We start from the raw sequence: 17,460 nt of genomic DNA on the forward strand, positions 1-17,460 counted from the left end.
ACTGTTTTACACATATATGTCTATGTGTGAAACTATTATTTGCTCATTTTATAGATTCTGTAGTAAGCCCAGAACTTAGATTCTTATGAGCCTGAGAATTCCTGTACCTCTAGGTAGATTACTCCTTCAGTTAATTGTTTTTATACATCGTGCAGGCATCATTTTAATAATTAACAAGACGCTGATGGCCCAAGATTAATAGATTTTGTTATTATGTCAGCGCACGCAATTTTGAAGTAGAGGTCACTCAAAATGTTCGACAACGTTTTTCACAATAAGTGCGGCAGTCTGTCTGCTTCATCATTCGCACATTTTCTGAAATAAGTAGGTACAGTCTCAACTCATTTTCAAGGCGATTTCTTTCTCATTTTAAAAGTAGAAAAAAGCTCCATAACATTTTTGGGCTTAACTTTGACACTTTTTCAGATCAGACATCTCTGTCGAGTGCAATGTTTAGGTGATTTCACAATAAATATAGAAGTGCTATGCATCTGGCTCGACTGGCTAACCATTAATACTGCGCTACTGCTGTCCAAAACACCTTGTTTCGCATCGTAGCTTCAATGAGCATGTTAACATTCACTACTCGACCAACAATTAATGTTAATCAGCAATTAATCTCGCTCTAATTAACGTAACCATGGACCAAACAAATTATGTGATGCGTAAAACTAAAAAATAAATTAATAATTAAAATTATTATGTACGTTTCTAATAATTTCGAATGTGTAATTCTCACTAGGAGTAAGACTAGACGCAAGTTAAAAGAAAAAAAGAGAAATCAAGTTAAACCTAATTTATTGTAGGCCCAATTTTCAGGTTAAGTATAGCGGACCCATTTAATAATTAATAATTACCTATCTAAAGATCTATATTACCTATGACTGACACAATAAATGCCTTATTGATTGATTGAATGTTCTGCTAATCTGGACTCTATTAGCAGTACTCAGTACTCACGCCTCTTCCTTCACCGACGCGAACTTTTACAATAATTGTAGGTACGTGTGCTGAAAAACACGTTAGCTACAGTTGTAATTAATTAGAGCGGACAGAAGCGTCGATTCCAATCATCAATAGTAATGTAACGAGTATTAAACTCGCTTCTTCGTTAAGCAATTTCGATATCTGAAACGTGTTAACATTTTCAAAGAGTCGGCTAACATTTTTTTTAATGCAGAAAAAGGCAGGTATTTGACTGCAATCGTACCTGATGTTAATGGTACATTCCTACCCTGTAAGTGCCTATTCACTCTCGCCTTGAAAAGGCTCGGATTATGGTGTCTTGCATATTTAATAAAATTTGCAGAATAGGGCCCTGTACAAGTGGACAAGCGGTCAGCTGTCGCAACTGCGACTTTGGCCTTAGGACCGCGCGGGCAAACACTGGGCCTGGTTTCGACAGGCTCTAGTCGCGAAGGGCAAATATTTGATCGTATACCAAATATCTAATATCTAAATATTGGATTTCGGATTTCGATGACCATTCAATTTGTACGCTATAGGCCTTTGGATGTAGCTACGATTGTATTGCACATAACTAAAGCTCTTTGGCATTAATTTAAATTTTATGAAAAATAAACTTCTAATTTAATAAAGTATAGGTACCTACTTATTTAACATAATAAAACACAAATAGCTTCCCATTAACACGTTTGATTTTCCTTAACCATTTTTTCGAACAAGAGCTAATACTTCTTTAAAATATCATAAAACTTTGTGCCTAATTAATCTACCCAAGATAATCTCAGTTCATGAAAGACATAACACGAAGTTGACGCGGTAATTTAGCAGTTTCGCAACAATACACGCGGTCGTTGCCTACGATTTGCGTAGATAACACCGATGCGTGAGGTTGTGAGTTGTAAACGTTGGGAAACCAGCTCGAGTGTCTTCGCAGAAAAGGGTAGTATTTGTGTATTCATATTAGCTGCACTTTCGACAGCTTAAGTTAATAAGCATGACCCTAAGGGCCTAATTACCTACGCCGCAACCACGCGGTCACAGTTCTGTGATAGTGATTGATTGATATGAGATGATGTTCATGAATGCGTTAATTAGTTAGTTAGTTAGTTAGTTTTGCAGGGCAATCGAATACCGCACTTGGCCTCATGATAGGGCCATTGTGCGCGATTTGTGGTTTATCTTCCTACTCCAACCACCCCAGATCCCCCCAGAAGGCGAGCAGCCCGTCCAGGCTGCTGCAAGCTTCCTGTAGCGACGACGGTGATCGAAGAAATTGAGCCCGTTGTTCTTCCACGCTACTGCACTCCATGAGCACATGCTGCGGTGTTTCCTCTGCCTCCATGCACCCCCTGCACAGTGGGCTGTCTGTGACACCTATGTTGTATAGGTGCTTGTTTAGCATACAGTGTCCTGTTATGACACTTAAAACCTTGCGGATGCTGTCCCTGTTTAGTCTGATGAGGCTGCGGGAGAACTTTTTCGATACGTCCGGAACCGCATCTTTTGTTTGCCTGCATCCTTCGCTATTTTTCCATTCTGTGTGGTGTTTTTCTTCTGTTTTGGAACGCAGCCAGTTCCTGATCTGTGCTTGTGGTATCGGCAGTATTGGTTCCGGGCCAAATACTGTTGTGTCCGAACCTCTTTTTGCCAGTTCATCCGCTGCGTCGTTGCCTAAAGAGTTACTGTGCCCTTTGATCCATTGTAGGGTAACTCCATTTACAGCTGCAATGTCTTGGAGCGCTTCATGGCATTCCAATATAAGGGCCGTTGTTATTGTGTTGCTTTGTAGCGCTTGCAGTACGGATGCACTATCCGAGATAATTCTTATATTTAGACCTCGGATGTCTCTGGCTGTTACCGCCTGTGCTGCTTTGGTGATTCCAATGCATTCTGCTTGGAAAATTGTATTGTGTTTATCTAAAGTTGTTGATATTCTTATATTAAGATCATTCGAGAAGACACCAGCTCCTGTACCCGTTTGAGTTTTGGAGCCGTCCGTGTATATCCTAACTTCATTGATTCCAGAGTAATCTCGCGTCTCCGCTGTAAGTTGGATATCATATCTTCGGTCGAAAATGTGTTCACAGGGTATCCTATCGATTGGTGCCTCAGTGAGAGGTATTTCTTTTATGGTTTTCTGCAGGATCGCAGAGTGTCCTGTCTCCTTGTTTTGCTTCCATAGGCCGTTTCCTTTAAGTCTTAGAGCGGCTGCTTGCGCTTCCTCCTGAATGATGAGATCTAAGGGTCTAAGATTCAGAAGGTACTCAAGTGATGCCGATGGTGTGGTTCTCATGCAACCGGTGGCCGCTATGCTTGCTAGACGTTGCAGGCTTTGGAGTTTTGATCTTACTGTGGATAGTTTTGTTCTGGGCCACCAGACAACTGATCCGTAAGTGACAGAGGGCCTGATAACTGATGTGTAGAGCCAAAGTGTTATCTTTGGGTTAAGACCCCATCTGCTACCAATGAGTCTTTTACACTGATAAAATGCTATACAGGCTTTCTTTGTCTTGTTTTCAATGTGACTCGCCCAGTTCAATTTGTGGTCAAAGGTGATGCCCAGATACTTCACTTGTGTTGAGAGGGAGAGTTTTGTTTTAAAGAGTTCTGGTAGCTGGAGCTCTGGTAGTTTCCTTTTGTTAGTGAAAAGGATTAGTTCAGTTTTGTTTGGGTTTACTGACAACTGGTGGTCGCTGCACCAGTTTTCAACAATGTTCAGGGCTGAACGCATTATTTCACATAGCACGTTTTCAGCCCCTCCGTTTAACAGTATGGTGATGTCATCTGCATATCCAATGGCCGTGTACCCTCTGTCATTTAGTTTCCTTAACAGACTGTCCACTACCATGTTCCATAGTAGTGGCGATAGGACGCCTCCTTGAGGGCATCCTCTGACAACCTCTGCTCTGGTAGTCGTGTTCGCCACCACCTGAACCGCCCTTTTGCTAACTAGTTCAGTGACCCAGCTTCTTACGGCTGGTTCTACGTTGAATTGTTCCAGGGCGTGGTTTATGCTGTTGTGCATAGTTTTATCAAACGCTCCTTCTATGTCTATGAAGACAGCAAGAGTTGACGCTTTGTTTGTGATGGCCGACTCTATTTTATGTACTACCATGTGTAGAGCCGACTCTGTTGATCTGCCTTTCCTGTAGGCGTGTTGTTGGGGGTGTAGTGGTTTGCTTTTCAGCACGCCATCCCTGAGATGTCGGTCTACCAATCTTTCTAGTCCTTTTAGTAGGAACGATGTGAATGCGTTAATTATTATAGGTACATCTATCGGCAGCAGCATGTCTGTCGTCATCTAGGCCTAGAGATGTTCAATATCGATTCGATTCTATTAATTGATTAAAAACAAAAGTGCATTAACTAAGTTAATTTTGTCATTGAATCAAAGCTAACTCGGTAAGTAGGTAGGTACCTACTTAACTCGTATTTTTAAACGACACTCAAAATTATTTAAAAACTCAAGTAAGCAAACATTCAAGCAAATTACTTTTCAATATTTAAGGTAGAGCATCACAGCCTTAAAATGTGTCAAGCAAGTTTTGAATGTCATTTATAGTGCCGAACATCTTTTGAACGTTTTGTGACGCAGAACTGTCAAAATTAGGCTTCAGACATTTCACCTCATAGTAGGTACCTACAAAGTTCATTGTTTTGTTAACTTTTGACCTGTGGCCTATAATTGTCGATAACAATTTTTATTTTTTGTCGTACCTAATTGTCTTTAAACTGTTGGATTTTTTGTTTTTAACATTTACCTACATTGACTACGTATATGTAGTCGTCGTACTCGTACTATGGTTTTTATATCCATGAAATAAACGTATTTAAATAAGTATTTTGAAAATCTGTCAAAGCTCTATATTATGTATCTAGCTGTTTTGAAGTCTGTATTATTATTTATTTATGTACCTTGGGTTCGTGGATTTATCCTAAAAATTATTTCAATATTTTGGCCATATCTGCCTCACGAAAAATGAGAAGAGAGTAAGAGAGGCCAACTGAATTCAATAGATGCATATTTACATCTATTGATTTCTATTGTTACAAGAACATGACGATATCGTTTTGCAGAATAATCTAAGAAGACTTCATAATAGAATCTATACTGAGGCCTTCTATGTACGTTATCTCGTGCTAATGAAAACAAGTGATTATTTACATGATCTGTGTATTGTTTATGTACACAAAAAGTACATTAACCTACTCGCTTCGATCAAAACATACTAAAACTAGTACCTGCTAACTGATAAACGCTACTGGCACTTTAAGTAGGTACCTACATGAGAATGATAAATTATTTATTATAATTGATTGAATTTAATTACATTTATTGATTTTGAATTGATTTAATTTAATTTGATTTTTAATCTATTGATTTTTTTATTTTTGATTTAATTATAATATTGATATACACTGGAAAATAATAATCACTTGATAATGATTGCTAACATTAGCATTTACGGTGTGTGTTTACTAACCACATTATGAACTGTGAGTTGTTCGAAATAAAAACTTTTTATTTATTTATTTTAATAACAAAAATAAAATGCTCCTTTACATTTGGGAAAAATCCTTTGTTTTTATATCAATATTTTATATGATACCTAATATAATGTATTATACTGTGTAAAGGCTGCTAATTGAGCAATAAACTCAAAAAATATAAAAGTACGTTGTTCAATGTTCTTTATTTTTTCAAAAATTGAGATTTAAAGTTTTATGGATTGACTGTCCTTTCTCAAGGTTAATCCGTTATTAACCAATATATCCGAAGACATAAAACATACTCACGTTAATTATACGATACATCAATTTTACGATATTGTTGCGAAAGGCAATTTCAATATTATACGCGCATTTTTGGATTAGCATATGCGGTGTTGTATCATCATGAAATAAAATAAATTCATCTGGTGCTACATTCAGCATCACATAGTTCATGACACCCAAAGTGGCCAAAAAGTTAATGACACAATCTTATTCTAATTGTAACAAAAACGTGTTGCGACTTATAGGCTATTTTGGGTTCACGAACTTCTTGACGCTGAGTGTACTAGTGGTGGTACTGACCTTGTTTGTTGATGTCCCACAGCACGATGGTGCATCCCAGCCTGGAGAGTCTCAACGCAATGAGGCTGCCCAGGCCTCCGCCGCCGCCGGTCACTAGGGCAATTTTCCCTTTTAAGTCCTTCTTAGGCACTCCCACTATTGTCCTATAAATGGCCTGTATCACGGTTCCTATTGCGAATATTACGAACACTACTAAGTCCATGATTGACTGGAGCACTGTGTATTTGTCCCTCATGCACTCGGGAATCTCCCTGGTAAGAGGGCCCGGCCTCATGCCGTTGATGTACTCCTGCGTTTCTGTGGCCATCCTGATGCTGATCACTGGTGCTGGGCCGCAATGTTTGGCATAACTCGGGGTAGTCCGAGCTATAGGGTAGCTTCGTAGCCCCCCTTTGTGTTAGGTACCTGAAAATAATGAAATAAGCCTTATTAAGTCTTAATTTTTATTATGTCTATACATTATTATAGGAACAAACTAGTTTTTACAAAACAACTCAAACATTCGTTTTATACATTTGAATCTTTTGATATCTAACCTAACACTTACATCACTGCTATTTCTTTACCCAAGTCGGTTTTGGTTGCTTACACAGTCAGTCAAAGTTTGTATTGTAACTTCGTACAAGTAAAGTCACCAGCAAATTAGACATTTATGGCAAAATAACTCTATAACCGCTCCACGACCGCTCATAAGATTAATTCATGGTTGTCTGTCCATACTTATACAGAACAGTGCTTTTGTACCACTACATTTATGGTTTTTCGGTTAGTCACGCGGAAGACACTTCATAAACATAGCAAATCTGTTAGATAAGGTAAAAAACCTGCAAAACGTTTGCAGACTTTGACCTTGTCAATAATTGCTATTTATATTTTATGGGTAATCACCACCGAGACAGAGAAAACAAAATTAGTGCACTAAACACACAGAGAAGGAAGTCCCCGGTTTAAATGTAAACACGAATTAGGAAGATAAAAGAGCTTTTAGTAAAACAAATACCTACGAGCTGCTATTAGGATAATTGAAGGCATTCAGGTTGTCTGTAAATTACCTCGTCTAAAAAAATACCTAAAATATTATAGAACACGTTGAAAGATAAACATCTATTAATACAAACTACAGATCTCTGGCGTTCGCATACAATAGCTAGGTACGCTTATGCAGTATGAATATTTAGGAACCAAAACCATTCGATGGTTTAACATTTTGAGACTGCACATAAAAATGTCTCAAAAATGATATTTTAACAAAATGAGAGATGTTAAAAAAGTGCTTGAAGAAGTGAACTTAATGAAAACCAAATCTTACATAAAAGCTTTTACCATAGATATGTATTATTTCGTCCAGGATTTATCCAAGTACATAATAACTTTACTTAAAAGCCTTTCTCTTGAAATGTCTACCAGATTTCTCTACATATTGTTTAAGATATTGGACATTGTTTAAGAAGTTTGAGTTATCTCGGTTGAAATTATCATTGTTTTGAATCACAGAATGATTATTTCGTTCTGTAATAACTGCATTGGTGCGGTATCAGAATTTTTTCGTCGATTGCTATTACTTTCAAGATCAACGTGTGCAAACTGGATCAAAAGCGCTCGTTATAGCTGTTTTTGGCTCCGGTACCTGTTTGATTTGGTATTTAACGATCGGCCTTCGTGTTTATGTAATGCTTTCACTGGTATGTTTAACGTCATTTGGGAAAATAAGTTACGTTCGTATTTGTTTTGGTTTTTGCTTAAGTTCATTTCACGAATCAGAATTCGATCTGATACTTTAGGTGTTTTTTGAATTCGATGTGTATGAACTCTATCAACCGATTCAGTAAGAACTTAGCTCCTACGTCAATCAACAAGATCTAGGTATTCAATAATTGACAAATCGCTCCATGCGGCCCCGATCTTTACTTCCATTCACTTTCCGTTGCAAGGGTAAGTCTCTCACCAAACTTAAAGACGTAGTAAATGCACGCGGTTTTCTTTTACTTAACGTTTTATGGAGGTATTCTAAGTATTCACCTACAATTTGGGTCAGTATAGTGTGAAGTAATTTAGAATTCTTTTCATTTTTGTTTAGTACAGTTCAATATTGTGCTTTTCAGGCAAACACCAAAAGGCAGTCCCCTTATTTTTCTCTATATTTCGAACGGCACCAGCAAAATTAGCTGACATGGTGCTTCTTCCACCAAATCATATGTTAAACATCTCATATTATAGCTCATACAGATAGTTCCTGGGTAAAATCTGTGCCGATAGAGACAGTGGCGAAACGTGGATGATATTTTATAACGTGGAGATATCGTTTGACGGAAACGCCGTCGTTAGGCAAGCAGCGCATTGTAGCGTGACGTCTGCCGTATGGCAACCTTTTGAGGCGAGCTCGTGGCTCAAGGTTGATCAGAATTGCTGTCATTGGTTGAAGACTGGTAAACTAACAAATATCACTAGACTTCGTAAAATACTTGTCAAACAGATTTTGCTTCAAGTGTCCTGTCATGTTAAAATGGTAGAGTCGTGTGGTCAAGTTAAAGGTGAGTACAGACTAGATTATTTCTAGGTAATGTAACGTTCTTACGAATGAAAATACAGCTACAAAAAATGTACAACTTTTGTTTCGTGAAAGAGTGACATTGACACTAGTACGTTTTATAGAGCGGTTCGTTGTTCTGTTACAAGTAAATGCTCTATTTTATAAGTACTCACCTTTCAACTTAGTAATTATTTTCTTGAGAGTAGTTATGATTTAGCACACTCAAAAGTCACAAGCAACGTCAAATACAATTAGGTAACATTGTTTTTCAGTTTACATAATATCATGTACTTTGTAAATACATAGTAAGTCGGCTAAACTGTCACAAGTTCGGTAGTAAGGACCCAAAGCCTAGATGGCTCCGTGCAGCTCGTTCACACATCCAGCGGTGTCGCAAGCAGCGGTGAATGCAACCATTGCACAAACAGCTGCATGCCTCTACGCCCAGACTACTATGGAACTCTTAATATTAGGTAGTACCAAATAGTATTATGTTCAGATCCTGTAACTTTAAGTTTGGACCTATTGATAAGACTAAACGTGAACTAAATGTTTTAATGTTGAGTGGGGTTTGACTAGTTTCTTATTTGATATGTCGAGATAATATTATAGCCCGTCTATCTAACCTAATGGAAACTTCCAAGCAAGTCGACGCTTATTCATAAATTCTGGTACTCTTGTAAGAAATGATGATTATGATTTTTAATGATTGATTTTTAACTCCATAGAAAGAAAATTATTTATTTACGTTAGAATGTTTGCTTGAATGGATGATCTTCAGGATTTCACGCAAAAATACTGGACGGATTCAGAAAAACTTTACGACACGATAGCAGAGTACGATAGCTTAAAATCATTAAATTCATTTTAAAAACGGAGTTGCCTATGTGATGATGATTGATGTCAATTATCATACAACGTAAAATAATGTCCAGATCATTGTTTCTTTGTATTTGCCTAAAACAATATTGCCAAATTCTATTATCGCCGACTATATTGACAATTGAGACTGGTGTTAGACCTTAAGTTTAAATAACATTGCTTTGTAGTATGCCCTGGTCCACCCAAAAATACTATTTGAAGAATAACTTATGACGACTACATATATACGAGTAGGTAATTGGTGAATTCCATGTTTGTATTAGCTGTGGTATTAGTCACGAAAAAAACATGCCCGTACCTAAAATTTAATGCAAATCTATTATTCATTGCATTGAATAGGTTAATTTTATTTTTGAACATACGAAAGTTGTTTTTGAAAGTTCATAAGTAAAAGTTTATACATCTCGGTAGAGCTTTTTTTGTCTCCCTCCACTCTATACTGCTAGCTAGGACTGCTTACTGAAGCAGGTTAATTTAAAAAGCTTTTACAAAATCGGTTGATAGTCGTTATATTTTATGTACCTATGTTATTAAGACCCAAGGCATAGGGCAATAGGCAATCTTACATAATGCCTTAGTAACATTGTATTACCAGGCTATCATTAGGTGTTGAATTAGTTCAGTCCTAATTAGTTGACCTTTATAATGACACCAATTAGGTATTATTTGCATTGAGATAGCGCTTTGTGTGCAGCGCTCTCAATAGCTGATGACATATGATTACACTCTTATCTCGTGTAATTATAACTGATTGTGCAGATTGTAATTACTTTAATGACTTTATAACGCTATTTTTTAACCTGCGTCAATTTTATTGTTTTATCTATTTTGAATTCAGACTTGATTGTAAAAGCTGTAGATAATCTAACTAAATCCATCGGTATTAGGTAAGTTAGGTACAAACCTAAGGCTGAGTTACACTATCTTACTTTAACTTTAACAACGTCAAAAATCTATCAAACTTCATACAAAAAACACCGGTTATCGTCAAAGTTACGGTTAAAGTTAGGTGGTGCAACTCAGCCTTAATCTTTAAAGAATAGGTAACGATATTACACCAGTACTTAACGCTAGTCAAAATTTAGGTAGGTACTTTCAGGACTTCTTAAATGTAAATATTATTTTGTCGCCTACGTTGTTGACAAATAATTTCAATTTAGTAAGTTAGACATTATGAAAGGTAGAGTTTTAACTTACCCTTGTGTCGGTAAATAAGTTAAGTTACCAACACAAAGCTTTTTTCATGCTTTAGCTTACTTTACAGAATTTATTTAAAAAGTTAAACGCAACAAAATACACAGTCATGTTGGAAAATAATATCAAACATTTTGCAACTCATGTAATGCGAACAGGAAAATTATACAGCCCAATTGATGGCAAACGAAGTGGAACTCCTACCATCGTCATATGTAATAATCTATGGTTATCTTTGAACTACGAGTACGTACTTACCAACCCGTATACATATATGTATATTTAGTTCAGTGTAGTTTGTTACCAATTAAATGTACGGCTACATTGAATATTTTGATTGCCATGTCGCGGTAGTTTTTAAGTCGGGTCTGTGGTTTCTCCAAATGTCTTGCATTATGTAACGGTACATGCTCAACGGTGTTTTGCTTTTATTAGTTGAAGCCGTAAGTAAATTTTGAGATTTTCCTGCATTGAAAACATACAGGAAGTCATAATGTATAATGCATATAACTACGTTATAAAAGTTCCTCAAAAATATTGTTGGATTTTGGACTACGTGATTGAATTTGTGATTTCCGATGTTGCTCAATGTCAGGCAGATGCAGTTAGTGACAGACTAGACCGAATGTGAGTACCTACCTACAGAAAATTAACAGCTATGTATTTATTTAGGTATATAAATGGTGTCGGCCATTTTCGAGACTTATTGCATACTAGCGGCCGCCCGCGACTTCGTACGCGTGGATCCCGTTTTACCCCTTCATCTATCTTACGCGGTTTAGATTTTTTCATACAAATGTTTTTTCCCGCTAACTCCCGTTCCCGTGGGAATTTTGCAATATCCTGTTGTAACTAAGCTTTGAGATTACTAAGGTACCTGCATGCCAAATTTACAGACAGACAGACAGACAAAAAATTTACTGATTGCATTTTTGGCATCAGTATCGATCACTAATCACCCCCTGATAGTTATTTTGAAAATATATTTCATGTACAGAATTGATCTCTCTACAGATTTATTATAAGTACAGTAGAATCTCGATTATCCGGACCTCGATTATCCGGATATCCGATTATCCGGACTCATTCTTCACGGTTTCTAATTACCGATTCAGGGTCTGGACCCATAAAAACCGAAGGCGCCGCCACCGTAACATGGTACGGACGTCTTCTTAGTTCATTGTTAAAAGAAATGGATGACCAATGGTCTAAGATTTAGATTTTTAGACTCTAAAATGATGTATTGAAAACCCTTTCTATTGTAAAAAGTTAATTATTGTTTGATTTTACTTTGAAATCGATTATCCGGATTTTCGATTATCCGGAACACCCCTGGTTTTAATTGATCCGGATAATCGGGATTCTACTGTATAGATTTTGTGTTTCAGTTATTCACTAAGCTTTCCAATCAAATTACTATTTTATATAAGGTCCCTCCATGTTATCGGTAAGAGTCAAAACAACGATTGTTTATAATCGATGCTCGTAACAAAACAAAAAACATCGATTGTATGCATGTTTCGAATCGTATGTTTGTGGTGGTCATATTATAGCCGGCGATCGTGACCGGCATCGGCATTCGATAATCATTTGACACCGAGTCGTTAGTCGCGGTGCATATCGATTGTTCCATCGGACAAACATTCGCATAAATGGAAACAATACTGTCGGTAAAACATCAAAGAGTGCGTGCGTCGAGATTTCATTCTTATCGACTGACTAGCTGTGTCCGCGACTTCGTACGCGTGAAAACCCGTTTTCGCAACATTTTTCATTGTTGCTCAGCTCCTATTGATGTTGATGTTGTATAGCCTATATATAGCCTTCCTCGATAAATAGGCTATCTAACACTGAAAGAATTTTTCAAATCTGACCAGTAGTTTTGGAGATTAGTGCGTTCAAGTAAACAAACAAACTCTTCAGCTTTAGTATAGATTAAAAAATGACGGCGATGGTCGCATTCCTACTACACATAAATAAACACAGTGAATTAAAAATTACATTTATTGTTATTTTCTGAAGTTTAATAATTATACTTGTTATAATTACAGATAATGTTAGTGAAGTGTTGTTGTTGTTGTAAATAAATAAATAAATAAATAAATAAATAATTTAAGAAACTTGACTTTTGACTCTGTTTACAATTTGAACTCTACATGTGTATTTACATTAAGTAAATAGGTATTTCAGTTTCAAATAAGATCATACCATGACTTTTAACCCACACCAAGATAAATGATGTACAGTCGCGGAATGAAAAGGTTCGTCACCTTAGTGTCGGTTTTCGCTTGCACTAGGTGCTGTGAGAGTCAAACCTGCCAACATAACGGTGCAAGAAACAGTGCTGCTAACATTTAAATAAATTATGACGTTTGCTAACGAATAAGGTTTTGCTTGTTTATTTTTCTATCCCATCAGTGCAATGCAATGATGACATTGACCAATTGACAATAGTTTTTTTTTTATTTAAAAGAAATAATAATGGCAGGTTGAACCAACAAGAAGGTTTTAGTTTATCAATCATAATTATCTTCTTGACAAGATAAATCGTCAAACAATTTTGATCTGAATAATTTTGAACTTTACTGACGAACAGTTAAAGATTATTTTCTCTAACTCGAGATTATTCTGCAACATAGTTTCAAAAGGTAATATGTGCTCGCGATTCGTTGAAGGAATCAATTTGAAAACTGACGAACCTTTTCATTCCGTGACTGTACCTACTTACTTATGTACTTAAACACAACAGGTAATACCGTCGTGGAAAACAATAATATTTTTCTATGTTGTTGCTCAAAATGCTTGAAATAAATTATTTATAAGGAAGTAGAGTTCATGAGGTCAAAAAACTATTTTTCCATTCATTAAGAGAGATCGTGAGCTGAAAATTTGTTTATTCAAGAAATGGTATTTCATGTTTTAAAAAAACCTAACATGATACATATTTCTAATAATTCATCTTTTATTTCTTTTTTTTAGTTCCTGAGTTTGTAAATATAATTTAAAAGCGCGGTTCACTTCACTGATATTGTCTCGAAAAGGCACTGATGCTTTTTACCCGATTTTCAATAGAGGTTTATGACTATTCATCTGCCATCATAAATTATCACGACCTTCAAGTTCTTTTTAGTGTTACTATTTTTTACCTTGACCTATCGAAAAATCTTGAACTGTTTGCAGATCTATAACAAAGCAGAGAGTATAATAGCATACATTTTTCAATAAATCGTTTTAGCTATAAATATGTAAAAGGGAAAAGTCTCGTGGTTAGTACCTTTAAATCTTCTGTTCAACCATTCAAACGACTTGTGTATTAAATCTAAAATTGCGGCTATAAAAACAAACGAACGCACTTTGCAGTCGGAAGCAATTATTTTTAATTGATTGATTCTCATCGAATCCAAGGGAATTTCAATGAAAGGTTGCAGCAAATAATTTGAAACAATTCCTAGGTCTGATTGAGCGGTTTTGGTGCTAAATTTAATACAAAAACCGAGTGGGCCATTAGTGAAAGCGAGAGAAAGCGCCGAAAGAGCGGTAAGTTCGCAAGATTACCGAAAACTGACCGGTGCGCGGGCGCAGCTCGCGTGCGCACACGTGGACGTGTCGGATGTAGCAGCACGTCTCGGGTATTAAGATCAAGTGTGGATAAAATCACACCTCTCATTATATTGAAAGAAAGAAAAATAGTTAATTTGGTTCAAACATAATAGGTTTTACACAATTTAAATAACATTATTACAATTTATTGAACCAAAATGGCTCATACTCAGCTTGTATCATGTTCCATTCAGAACATGAATATTGCATTTGTAGTTTATTATTCCTATTAATTATACTTAGGACCTACTTTAGATGATTTTTCCTTTCTTATTTCAGGAAGACACTGGCATCTGAAGTTTTGCTTGTCTTGTCTGATTAAGAACCGATTTTGTATTTCCCGTTCCCAATTTGATTGGTCTCAATGTTAGTATTTAATAGGATTACAAATACATAGTAGGTATGTACCGTACTTTAAACTAAGTAGCATAACATAAAAGCGTCAATTGAATTAGTGTCTGTAAATAAATGAGTCGTAATTTAATAATATGTACAATAAAAACTAAGTAGGTTTGACTACTCTACCTATCGTAATTAGGTATGTTATCGTAAGTTATGTTATATTATCGTAAGTATGTTAGCCGTTTTCCGTAGTTCACTAAGTGATATTACTCACCATGAAGGATGTTTGCGCAAAAACATAACTCAATTTTATTTAATTAAATATTTGTGCTTGGAATAAATGAACTCAATTGTAAGAAACGTAGTCATTTTATGAAGGTACTACATAGAGGTAAATTATATTATTCGTTAGTATTATTTAAAAAGTCAACAAATTTTCTAAAACTAGCGAGACTTCTTATTAAAATCTCATAGATCTTTGTTGATAAGAGTCGTCGGAGTACCTACTGGAATTTGGTTTTAAAGTTTTACGTATTGACAATCATTAACTAGATTATAAACGGAAAATTATGAAACTGAAACCTGACATAATTTTCTTTCCTAAAAAAATTTTCACCGGACATCGGTATGCCTTAAATACCGGAAAGAAGTTAAACGCAACTAAATTAATGTTATTTCTTCTGCACCGCAAGAGCGTTTAGTCCAACTCCAGATTACTGTTCCTACTACAGTATAATAATATACATCTCGCCGTATCTATCGCAATTCCCGCGGATGATCACTGGCGGCGCAGGCGCAGCCGACCGGGCGGCCTCGCGGTTTCAAAACCGAGCAGCGCGTGGTCATTCGGAAGGACATACCTATATATGCATACTAGTTGCGCGATTAGGTGATCGAATGTACCAGTCGGATGCTAAACATAAACTTCGATGATGCCTAAGATACAAATAAGATACCTAGGTATATTTACTTTGAATAGTTAGGTACTACAAAAGGCACTTCGATAGAGTCACAGACCATTTTATTAATTCGCTACCGCGTACTAGTATTATTATTATCTGTGCGCGTACTATCTAGGGACACTGTAGAGAAAATGCAGGATCAAATCCCCACTCAGATTCTACAGAGAGGCCGTGGATTCGGAAGGTTAAAGTCCTTCAAAATAGTGAGAAAGTGGTCCAACAAAAGTGACTTAAATCCACACATCGCGGTTAACAGAAGTGAGCGTAAGTTTGTTCCGTTTTTTTCTCGCTAATATAATTTGAAGACAATGCAAGCAAAAGTCTCACTAACCATTATTATCATAGTTAGTTCTTTGTAGAATCTGTATTTTTATTGCAATTAACTTAAATAAAATATAGCCAAATATTTGGAACTGCGCTACGTACTTCCTGTGTAAAAAGTGTCGTAATGTTTCTGAATACTAATTAGTAGAATAACTAATTTAAATAATATCCGCTAAGAGATATTTTAATTTTTTGTATGTTTGTATATTTCAATAGCATGAGTCATTAATAAGACGTCAGAATCCTTAATTTATGCAACCAACCATTCAGTTTTTGTCAAACTCCGTATAGTACAAAAAATTACAAAGTTCTTGTCACTTTTGTATAAAAACCATTTGAAAAAGGTTGGTTAATTATGTTTTTTTTCCTTGTGTGAAGGAATTCTTAAGTTTATTTATAAACCACACTCTTGAAGGGTTTGTAACAGTGCATCGAACTCAAGCAACCCAAAGGAACAAAAAGGCTCATTTCGGCTGCATACTATACAAGCAGTGTAGCATATACTATACTGCATATTCGATTTGCTGCATGCCAACAGGTAGGTATGAAGATAAGAGTTCGAGTATACGACGTGTCACTTCAGGTATCTGAAAAATGTGACAATATTATCACTTAAAGTCCTGCTTATTATAATCTAATCTAAATATATAAAAGGAGAAACTGACTGACTGACTGACAGATCAACGCACAGCCTAAACGGCTAAACGTAGGCACTTGAAATTTGGAAGGGACGTAGCTTAGGTACCGTAGAGGTGCACTAAGAAAGGAATTCCCGAAATTCCCACGGGAACGGGAATTAGCGGGAAAAACGGGATTCACGCGTACGAAGTCGCGGGCGGCCGCTAGTATAATCTAATTCTGTCTGGCATACGACAATAAAAATAGGCGAGATTATATTTTTTTATATTAACACTGAAAGTCAATGGTCAATCTCAATTATTTATTAAACATACAGTTTGTGCATTTTCAGTTACTTAAAGAGCTATTAATTAATTAATTGATAATAATATTAATTGTTCAAATTAACAATTAATTGTACTCCTTTAATCAATAAATATACGAGTAGCCTCGATTGAAAGACTCGATCAAATCGAATTCATTAGAAGCTTCTAGAGTTTTACTTAAAAAATATACTAACAGTAATGGCGTAGCATTGAAAACATTTTCAAGGCAGTTCAACCACTATCTAATGGTCGTTATTTTGCCCAATGGTCGTTTTTGATTAAATTACCTGCAACTCCAACAAAAACTTAGACTTACGACTATTTTCAACGTTTTCGGCGTATCTAAATTGCTTTGCTGGGACATTGCATGACCACCACCCATTATGACCACTATAACACACAATCAAACATAAAAATCAAAGGTTCTCAGGCAATAAGCGGTTAGAGCCACTCGGTGAAGTGAAAACATTTCTTTTTGTACTACTAACCATTCTTCTAGGTCAACTTAATGATTTTCATTTAGGACAGGGCGTTAACCGGACACAATGTTTCAGATGCAACATCAGCTTTGAGAGACAAAAGAATGTAAATTATACAGGTTGACCTAGACCCTCCAAATAAAATTACGCTGACAAGACCA

General features: G+C 36.1%; 1 protein-coding gene across 1 annotated transcript in view; it reads right to left on the minus strand.

Moving 5' to 3' along the window:
* LOC114360122 (epidermal retinol dehydrogenase 2) overlaps positions 1 to 17,460 on the minus strand; it is a 45,778-nt gene that overhangs the window by 25,767 nt on the left and 2,551 nt on the right. The window contains exon 2 of the mRNA XM_028314696.1: positions 6,043 to 6,447. Coding sequence (XP_028170497.1) covers positions 6,043 to 6,349 — 307 coding nt within the window. The 5' untranslated portion in view covers positions 6,350 to 6,447. The remainder of the gene's footprint in view (positions 1 to 6,042; positions 6,448 to 17,460) is intronic.

The sequence above is a fragment of the Ostrinia furnacalis genome, unplaced genomic scaffold (assembly GCF_004193835.3).
Source record: "Ostrinia furnacalis isolate ACB-3 unplaced genomic scaffold, ASM419383v2 OfSCF4894, whole genome shotgun sequence".
Taxonomy (NCBI): domain Eukaryota; kingdom Metazoa; phylum Arthropoda; class Insecta; order Lepidoptera; family Crambidae; genus Ostrinia; species Ostrinia furnacalis.